Raw genomic sequence first — 11283 nt, 5'->3', positions numbered from 1 at the left:
TTCCATTTCTTTCCTCATCCCACATACAAGCCTGCTCTTACACTATCATCATCATCATCATCATCATCATTATTATTATTATTATTATTATTATTATTATTATTATTAAACCCCTTCAGCCTAGTAGGCCTTAGATAACTTTCATAATATCATAATTAGCCTAGTACAGGGTTCAAACCATTCGCTTGCACTTTACTTGTTTACCAGTATTTAAGACTGATTTATGATGATTTATGAGTAAATAAGTCAACAGTCAGATATTCTTAATACAAAATAGCTTCTTTTTGACACCAGTACTGTGAAAGACTGACTAATTTAATCTTTCGGAAATGCACACATATTTAAAACCATGTACAAAATGCATAAACAGTGGATGCCAAATTCTAGACTAGCCTAATCTACAGTTAGATCAATACTAGGATATAGTTTATATAGTATACAGCTATATAGATATCCTAAATATATCCTGTAAGTATTATAACTTTACTTAAACAAATTATATCTGTTTGTATACAGCTAGCCTAATAGCCTATATCTAGCCTAATTTACATTTAGATAAATATTATAGTTTATATTATACAGCTATATAGATATTCTAAAAAAAAATTTATAAGTATTATAACTTTATTTAAACCAATTATAGGCTATCTGTTTGTGTAGTTGGTGGTGTTAACCCTGTCTAGAACACTAGCCAGCTATGCTAGTTAGTTATGTAACATTATAACTAGCCTAATTTACATTTAGATAAATATGATGTTATATTATATATAGCTATATAGATATCCTAAACGTATTTTATAAGTAATATAGATTTACCTTAACAAATTATGTCTATGTAGCTGGTGGTGTTTTTTCCCCTTCCTAAAAGACTAGCCAGCTATCCTAGTTAGTTATGTAACATTATAACTAGCCTAATTTACACTTAGAAAAAAGTTAGTTTAGATTAAATAGCTATGTAGATATCCTAATGTATTAGTTAACATTATGACTTTATTAGAACAATTTAGGCGATATTTTACCGCTTAGCTTTAGCCCAAACCAACTAGCTAGCTAAAGCTAGCAAGCAGTCCCTCTGTATCAGCATAATTTATTACTAATTATATTTTACTCTTTAAATATAGGATATTGTGTACGTTAGGCTATATAGAATCTAAAATTGTAACTTATAAAAGTATTTTAGATTTTTTTTTTTTTTTTAATCACAGAAATGATCCTTAGTGGACGGTTGAAACAGATTCAAAATAATTGACCGTTATTTTTTCAATTTTAAACTCGGCTCGTGCGAGAGATGAAAGCAGCCGCTGTTAGCTAGCTGTATAGTGGGAGGTTTATGAGCCATCCGAAATGTAAATGTGTAAACATGAAACCCCGGAAACTCATTTAACCGCCTCCCAGGGGAATAAAATAACTTCATATAGACCCCCAAATCTAATTTGCTTAAATTAAATAGTCCCATGAACACTTATTAATGGCTTTACTAACCTTTCATTCCTCAGTGGCAGCCCAGAGTAAACAGATGATCACTTATTAGCTATTATTTTTACACAAACATTTCTCCGACCCCATATATTTATCAGCAAAAATAATTCAAAACAATTCAAATAACACTCCTCTACATCTTAGCTATATTATCATTATTACTAAACCACATATAGGCTATGTCTATGAGAATGGTCACACTGTAGCCTATAGATAAATAGATCCATAAGATCCATCCAGTAGATCCTTTTTTTTTTTTTTTACTGCTTCAATTATTCAGTGATTTGTTTTACATAAATTAGCCAACACTGTGATTAATTACCCCCCTGAAGGTTTCAATCTGAGACTCTGTGTTTAATTGAATCAGGTTGAATTCTGGATATTTGGTGAGAGTTTAATGTGTGCTATCGGTTATTGGGTTAAAATCCTAATCAGATCGCTGGGAAGCCTGTGTGTATGTGTGTGTGTGTGTGTTTTGATAACCTCTAAAAAAATAGATTGGCGTTAGGTTGTTTCTCCCTAATGACAGAGGTATTGGGTTATGCAATGAATGTCCATGCATTAAAACAGGATCATTTTCATAAATTAAAACCTCCCCCTGCAGTAGGAACATCTGTGGCTCACGTGCGCTCGTTCTGCATAAATGATGGCTGTATGGACATGACTGAACAGCAACATGGGCAAAGAAAAAATATATAATAATTATAAAATATATAATAATTAGAATAATAACACCAGAATCAACAAATCGATATTTTATAGGGCTATTGACTATTTGGGACAGGTGTTGCATAAAATGCGCTAATTCGAGAATAAATATAATAAATTATTGTATTTTTTTTTTGTTCCTGTCATTTTTCTTTGGGTCTATAGTCTTATGTGGATATATCCTCCCAATCCCGACTTTTATTTTTTTTTTTCGTTTAAATATTTCAATTCGATTTTGATTTTGTTTAATTAACGCTATATATTTTTAATTATTTACTTTTTCTTTTTTCTTTTTTTTTTTTTTTTAAATAAAACTGATACACCTTAAAAAGAGAATTTGACTTATACAGTTTATAGTCTAGTGACCAAAATGACCATATGGTGCAGCAACCTGTCGATTGCAATAGCAACAATTTGCAAAAAAAAAAAAAAGAAAAAAGAAAAAAAAAAAGAATATTAATTGAAAAAGTAATGATAAATATTTCTCCAGAGCATCTTTGCATCAGCACATATACTCCAGTGTCATCTTAATTTAGATCTGCACTCTCTTTTCTGATTTTCTCCCATAAAGGCAGAAATAGCATCAATTAAAATCCAGAAGTTCAAACATAATGTATAACACGAAAATGTTTTATGCATTCGCCTAAAATAAAGGTAGCTCTTGCAACTCAATCCTACTTTCTCCAGAAATATCTGTCTCTTCGTCTACAGGTGAAATACTATAGAGAGAATAAAGCTACATTGTGCTATAGGAGTTTTTTGTTTGTTTGTTTGTTTGTTTGACTCAAGATATCTTTCCCTAATAAATCTTATTTAAGTAATAAAACGTCAAATCTGTGTTATGCATGAACATCTTTTGTGACCAACTACAGCTACAAATAATTTCAACAAAGTGTGATAGAGTTCAGTGTTTATTTCCATCTTGAAAAGGTCAACCCCCTTTTTTTTTTTTTTTTTTTTTTATTACAGGGTGCAGTTTTCAGGTGATAGTCAAGCTTTTTTTTTTTAATATATATATACAACATCAACACTTTTCTAACACCAAATGTTTCCCAGCACTCAAACAGTTTAATATAGTCCATGATTTCTTTCTTTCTTTTTTTTAATAAGTGATCTGTCATTATTGTGGCTGTTTAAAAAAAAAAAAAACAAAGGGGGATTTTGCAAGGAGTCAAAGGATGGATTTGTGCAATTTTGCATGATTTTACAGTAAATGATTGATTGCTAAGGCAACGTAACAGAGTCTTAGAAGCACTTGCCTGCTGGTTTCACCCCCTCATGTATTACTAGAGTGACCATTGTTTTGTTTTTTTTTCTTATAAACGAGATAAAATCAATTTTGTTATATAAAACATTAATGTTTGGGGTGTGGGGGTGTGTGGGGGTTTGCATGGCATGGCGCACGAATCCGACTTTATAAAAAAATTAACAATTCTATTACAAAAAATCACAACAAAATAATTCAGTATGGGATAGAGTAGTATGAGTAGTAGTAAGTAGTAAGTAGTAAAATGTAGTAGGTTGAAAAATATAGCAATCTCTCTATTCATTTCTATAATTGGCCCAGTATATTTGATTAAAAATTGCATAGTTTTCTTCTTTTTTTTTCCCAAATTATTGCTTTGTGATTTCTTGTGTAACGTGGAGAATTAACACATTCTGGATTAAGGTCACACCTCTGTTTCCACCTGTGACCATGATGCACAGTAGTTAGCACATATAGTTCAAATTACAATACATAAGATGAAGGAGAGAATATGTGCATCCTCTTTTTTCTCCTATCAAGGCAGTTATAAAGACAATAAATACATACCATAAGATTAAGCATATAATGTGTGTTTGTGTGAACAGCAGAAAAAAAAGCCCTGCAGTGTTGAATTAACACCTACACTGACTGTAAATATGAATAAACACTGAATTAGCCTGGAAGCCGTTTCCATAACAACGCCTTCTTTAGCTACTGTTTACATCGCCATGCTAGCTAGCATATTTAATGTGTATCTTTTAGCACTTTATCAGAATAAAAACATGACAGTTGTCAAATAGTGCATTACTTTCGCTTACTGCATTTTTTTGTTTGTTTGTTTTACATACTTTTTGATATGATATTGTTTGTTTGACCAAATACGTCATATTGAAAGCTAACTCCTGAGCAGTGTAGGCTATAGCTAACTGTTGTGCTAATAAACTGAAAAAAGAAAAAAAACCTAGACCTTACGAACTAGGTTTATTTTTTTCCCCTTTTATTTTCTTACATCTAATACTAAAAAGTCTACAATTTCAAATGATGTAGCCTATATACGTATATATAGGCTATTTTTAATTTTGTGCCCTGATATGCTAGCTGCTACATTCAATAACACTAGCATGGTGTATTAACCAATCAGCACCAAGTATTCTGTGTGTAACACTTTAAAAACAAACAAATTAACACATTTTACAAATGTAACACAACACAGCAGTGTGGACTTGGTTATTATCATTTGGCCATTAGTTAGCTGGGAAACAACTGTTTGGGACTCATTTTTTTCAATAATACGAGGGATAAACACACTGGTTACTTTATCCCAAAAGTGCGTAAGTTTTTATGTAAAAAGTCTGGACTAGCTAGTCTGACTGAAAACATTAGCCTAAATCATTCACACCACATTTGGAGAACTTTCCTTTTAAACATTATATATTTATAACATTATATATATATATATATATATATATATATATATATATATATATATATATATATATATATATATATATATATAATGTTTAAAAGGAAAGTATATATACAACACCATAATGTAGGCTAACTGAAGCCTCTGGAAGCTCAAAGAACCAACACAGGTGTGTTTCTCTGAATAACGGTTTATAGACTTTAACTGCGAGGTGTGTGTGTGTGTGTGTGTGTGTGTGTGTGTGATGTCTCTGGTTCCTTCACGTACGCGACTGATGTAACCTACAACACCGTCCTCAAATCCGGCGCGTGAAGGAACCATCACTTCTCAACAAATCTACGGGCTGATCCACGCACGCGCAATAACGCTTTTGACGCAGATGACAGCGCGAGCGCATGCACCCCCTGCACGTCATACCAAAACTTTTTTCGAATTAAAAAAGGGTGTTAATTCAAGTGTAGGGCATTTTTTTTCTGCTGCTCTCTTTCTTTTTTTTTTCTTTTTTTTGCAATAAGCCATAAACAGGTAACCATGATGACACGCACTATATGAATCGAACTGTCTCTGGAAAAAAAAAGAAAGAAAAGAAAAGAAAAAAGTCCTCTCGAGCTCACGAGTCGTGGAATATGGCGTTGAGTTGCGCGTTCATGTGCACGACTCGTTCGTGATGAGAGTGGCCCTCGTAGGGCACGACGTTCTCCATGGGTGGTAAATCGTAAAGAGCCGCGTGGTGGTGGTGATGAGGGTGATGAGGGTGATGGTGGTGTCCCGGCGGCGGCGCGTGGTGATGGTAGGGCTGCACGCCGCCGCCGAACGCGTGATAGCTCTTTTCGAACTCCGCCGGCGGCTCGTGCTTGAAGGAAAAGTTCCCGTTGACGCTCAGCGGCGGGCTGAGCGGCCCGTCGAAGGACGCGGCGGGGCTGTGCGCGCAGTCCGCCAGCGCGGCGTCGTAAAACGGCTCCGCCTGCAAGGCGCTCGGCGGCTGCGGCGGCGGAGGCGGCGGCGGCGGTAAGAGCAGCGTGTTCCCGTACGCGTGCGCCGCCGTCTTGGCGTGAAACGCGTGGTGCGGCGCGCCGTCCGCAGCGCCGTACGGCGGGCTCGGCAGACCAGGGCTCTGGTAGCAGTACGGGTGCATGCTGGCGTATGAAGCGACGCTCGCTCCGTGCGCGTGGCTCTGCTGCTCGGGCAAGAAAGTCCGCGGATTGAGCTGCAAGCACCCCGCCACCAGATTAGTCGTGGGCTGCGAAAGACCTTTGCACAAAGCCTGCACGAACGACACCAGATCCGGACTCTCGCCCGATCGCAGGATCTCGGACAGCGCCCAGATGTAATTCTTGGCCAGACGCAGCGTCTCGATCTTGGACAGCTTCTGCGTTTTCGAGTAGCACGGCACCACCTTGCGCAGGCTCTCGAGCGCGTCGTTCAACCCGTGCATGCGGTTGCGCTCGCGCGCGTTTGCTTTCATGCGCCTCAGCTTGAACCTTTGCAGGCGCGCCTTGGTCATCTTCTTCTTTTTCGGGCCACGCCGCTTCGGCTTGCTCGCGTCGTCGCCCTCTTCCTCTTCCTCCTCCTCTTCCTCTTCCTCCTCTTCTTCCTCCTCCAGCTCGTGCGCGTCCTCGAGCCTGTGCACAGCCTCCTCTTCGTCGTTCTCCGGGTCTTTGCGCATGGCCTCGTGCCCGGGCTTCTGCTTCTTGTCAGTCCAGTTGGCACTGCCGGCCTGAGACTCGATCATCGAGGGTTCTTCCGTGCAAGATTTCGTCATGATCCTGACACACACACACACACGAACAGACTTTGTGAGAGAAAATTGTGGATATTTTCCCCTCTTCAAAAACGCAGACGCATGCATGCAAAAAACAAACAAACAAACAAACAGCATAATAAAGATTTCGGATTTAGGAGGTGGAGGAAGGAGGATCATCAACAGTGTGGAAACAGGACTGTTCAATCTGTGTGTTATTATACAGAATCCTCAACACTTAGACTATATCATGATTAAAACATCTTTCTGATACACCTGGACTAATTACAGCTGTGTAGGTCAGACTTCAGGTTTTTAATAGAACTTTTTTATATAAAAAATAATATCAAAATATTCATTTCTTTTCTAAAGAAGATATATGCTACAGTACATTTTCCCTAGTGTACCTTTAAAGCTTGAAAAGTTAATTACAGTGCAATTGTACACCTTAAGTCTTGATTAAAGGTGCAGTATTTAGACATTTCCAAGTAGAAGATGGATATTAAAGGTACAAAAGATGAAGCTACCACCTTTCTCATGTGAAGCCTCAACTCAACTTGTGGTTCACTTAAACCAAAGATGATGGAGATCCCAGTTTAGACTCTGTCATGACTTCATCAACAATTCCCATAATTCCCAGGGCTGGTCCTAAAGAACTGTTTTCTGCCCTGCATTATTTTTTAACCTCCTTCTTCAACCAAGTTTCAGTTTTTTAATTAACAGATGAGTTGTTAAGATGAGTTGGGAGAAGGGAGATCACCAGAATGCGTACAGCACTGGCACTCCAAGACCAGGATGGAGAAAAAACTGATCTTTATTGTTTTTATGTAGTTGATGGATAGAGTTTTGAGCTCAGAAGCATGAAGATGCAGGGTTTCCCCTCAAATTTTACTGATTTAAAAAAATCCTGCATATGGATTTATTTTCTGTTAAACAGGTAAGTGTCAACTCTTATTTAATTTAATTTAATTGTTGTTGTTGTTGTTGTTGATTCCAGGTGCTATCACGCATAATAATCATTCTCCTAAATTTGACAAATTAGTCTTGAATATTTAGAAAAGAGTGAATAATAAAATCAAAAATCAAATAATAATAATAAAAAGGTTAAAAAAATCTTTGTTTGTTTGTTTGTTTTCTTAAATTATGTAAACATTGTCAGTTATCCAAACTGCAAAAGGCTTCCAATTTTCACTTTTTTTAAAGAAAAAATAATAATCAGTATTCTCTCCATATATTTTGGCTCCTACATCATCAGTCCTGAGATTTGCATTTGTCAAGATTGTAAAGTGAGCTTAAACATGTAGTCTGCCAAATGTCTTGTCAAATATTTGCATATTATTTTAATCCTAACAGGTGAGAGATGAATGGAATAATCTGTTCGTTCACCTCATAGGAAAATAAGCTATAAAACATGTCTAAGTGATAATATCATACACAAGCCTTAACACACAAACCATTCTGATTTTAAATACAGTTTTCCAGAGATGCTTTATCTGTCTCAACGTGAAGAGGAAATGAGCAAATAAAACGTTTGCCTAATTCTTTGTTTGTTTGTTTGTTTTGTTTTAATTAAGCACGCGCCATGTGTGTGGGAGAAATAAAGATGATAAATAGATAAAGATGACTGTACCTGTGTGTTGTGTTTGTGTTCAGTGTCCCGTTATGGTCGCTTCATGCCCCTCCGCATTTGAGTGTGTGAGATCCTGCGGATGATGATGAGGATGATGAGGATGACGATCAAGTGGCAGCGCGTGAACGGGATGCTGCGCTTTATATAGGAGCGCTGATGATGCTGGGAGATGCGCGTGTGCCTGTGCTCTCTCTCTAATTCCCCCTCTCCTGCTCTGCACCAATGACTGGCTGACTGGGAGCACAGGCCCCGCCCCTCTCTCTCTCTCTCTCTCTCTCTTCTTTTTTACCCCCGGCACGCGCCATATGGCCGACTACGTCAGGAAAACGGGCCCCGGAGCGTCACGTGACATCTTCCGTTCGCGTTCTCCGTATTCCCGTATTGTGGCCGAATGAAAGGAAGGAAAGAGGGGAGGAGGGGAAAAGTGGCCATCTGTCGCCGTGTTAGAGACTCCGCGGAAACCTGTTTGTTTGGACCCGCAGGGATGAATTTAACCCTTTAAAAGCAGCGGGACAGCGCGCGCAAATCACGGCCTCTCTCTCTCTCTCTCTCTCTCCTCTCTCTCTCTCTCTCTCTCTCTCTCTCTCTGACGCGCTCCGCTTCATGCGCGTCCCCGTGTCCTTTATAAGGGAAACAAGTCAGTATGAAGTAATCATAAATTAGCTCTCGTAATCACTATAACTCACAAATGATAAATATAGACACAACAACAACAACAATAATAATAAAATAATAATAATAACAATAATAACCATCATAATCATTATATTTCACGATTACTGGCAAAAAGAAATATACAACAAATATAAAACAAACATTATGCAGGACAGGTTAAAACTTTCACTTCTACTAGTAGTCACAAATGCAAAAATCATCAATCAACAACAACAACAACAACAACAATAATAATAAAATGCAAAAATAACAAAAATGTCATCATCTTCATCATCATCATCATCAACAAGAACAACAACAACAGCAATGATAATAATAATAATAATAATAATAATAATAATAATAATAATAACCATCATCATCATTATATGTATTTCACAATTATTGGCAAAAAATAAATATAAAATAAATCTAAAACAAACATTACTAATGTACTTGCTTTACAAATGCAAAAATCATCATCATCATCATCATCATCAACAACAACAATACTACTACTACTACTAATAATAATAATAATAATAATATGTATTCCATGATTATGGACAAAATAAATATAAAATAAACATTACACACAACAACTAAATTGTATATTTATTAATTTAAAAGCAGTTCATGTGCACATGATGTCTGTGTATTTCTGTATTTCTGGCGCGAGTCTTTAGGACCAGTTTTCAGTGTGCGTTATGAACACTTCAGGTCCTTGCCACAGTAAATGAAACGGTGATGTCATACCCATGATTGTGTATATTTTGTGCAGGATTGTTGGAAACCTAGCAAACTCTCTCTCTTTAACAAATTTGTCAAAACTGTTGGCGCATAAGCAAAAATAAATGTTTTTAAAGGCTGCTTTATCTTGTTATTATAACCCTATATACTCTTCAAAGGAGGTAATGGACATGACCAGACAGTGAGAGGAAAGGCAAGCGAGAGATAAACACCACTTGCTTTAATAGTCTATAAATGATTTTATATTGGGGTGAAGACATCTGTTCACAGAGCAATGCCAAGGAGCAAAACAAGACAGGAAAAATTGCAGCTATGAGCGGGTTTAATCTAGAAGTTAGGAATGCCTCTCCAGTGGCCTGAGTGTTAATTACAGTCACAGGGATGTTAGTTCTCCCAAAGCTTTATAGTATTAGTTGGTATATAGCCTACTAGGGAGGAAAGGCAGCATTACAAATGAGAGCAGGAGTGAGTATAAACAGGCCTCTAAGACAATGGTTACTAAATTACTCTGCCATTTTAATTTCATTTTAAATCTACATGGAGTTTTAATATGCATCCTAAATCTGATACAATAGGATAAATAAATGAAAATCATATCCTTGCCTGTGACATTCTCATTTTTACACAAGGAGGTGCAAGAGCACATCAAGATATGGCATCACCTAATCATGTATATAACAAATCTGCATCTAAGAACATCAGATTTGTTCTATGGTGGAAAAAGAATCAACCATCATGACACTACAAGTCCAACTGGCTTTGTAGGTGTTCTTTAATTCCTGATACTCAAGGGATTTGACTGAGATAACTACAAAGCCAAAATGTGAATTTAAATCAAAATCAGCTCAATATGAACCCCCTCTGTGCCATCCACATGGCCATATCACTGAAAAGGAAAGCATTACAAAAGACAACTCTCTAATATAATGATTACCACCATTTAACTAGGCCATTTAAAAATCTTCATAGTATCTCAATGTAAATTAATCAAAATATGTTCATATGATATAAATAATCCATCCATCCATTTTCTGTACTGCTTACCCTACACAGGGTCACAGGGGGAGCCTGGAGTCTATCCTAGGGGACTCGGGGCACGAGGCAGGGGACACCCTGCAATCACACACACACATTCACACACTACAGACAATTTAGAGATGCCAGCCTACAATGCATGTCTTCGGACTGGGAGATGTTGTTTGGTTTTAATCATAATTGGCTAAAAGTTTCCCTTCTTTCCCTCAAGGAATGTTTTACAGGCTAATCCAGTATGCCCTTTGTTTTAAGCTACATTGCAGGTGTTCTGTTACAGGACATTAAAAATATTTTATTTCCTTCATTATATTGGTTTTCTGACAGCTGCTGTTAATTGGGCCAATGTAAAATTTTTACTACGTCCAAAAACCCTAATGGCTAATATTAGTAACTACCTAGCCACATTTATTTACTTCCCTTTCTTTTTTCTGAGACTCGAACCACACATTTAGGTTGCTGGTAAGCTGAGAATATGTGGAGCATCATGACGCTTGGTCTGTGGAGCAAAATGAGAACATCTAGTTCACTAAAAAAGTCAAACTAATGGTTCTTTCTCTTTGGACAAAACAATATCTATCCAAATAATTAAAACCATGGCTAATGCCAGGTCCACA

The 11283-nt window shown here is 36.9% G+C and overlaps 1 protein-coding gene across 1 annotated transcript; it reads right to left on the bottom strand.

The window, feature by feature from the left end:
• Positions 1-4931: 4931 nt before the first annotated feature.
• neurod1 (neuronal differentiation 1) lies at positions 4932-8401 on the bottom strand. Its single transcript, XM_026947268.3, has 2 exons — positions 8231-8401; positions 4932-6625 (listed from the first exon to the last, which is right to left on the bottom strand). The coding sequence occupies exon 2, from the start codon at positions 6619-6621 to the stop codon at positions 5470-5472; it is 1152 nt and encodes a 383-aa protein (XP_026803069.1). The 5' UTR covers positions 6622-6625; positions 8231-8401; the 3' UTR covers positions 4932-5469.
• Between the last annotated feature and the right edge of the window lie 2882 nt (positions 8402-11283).

Source organism: Pangasianodon hypophthalmus, chromosome 5 (assembly GCF_027358585.1).
Source record: "Pangasianodon hypophthalmus isolate fPanHyp1 chromosome 5, fPanHyp1.pri, whole genome shotgun sequence".
Lineage (NCBI taxonomy): Eukaryota > Metazoa > Chordata > Actinopteri > Siluriformes > Pangasiidae > Pangasianodon > Pangasianodon hypophthalmus.
This window is presented reverse-complemented; position numbering and strand designations above follow the sequence as displayed.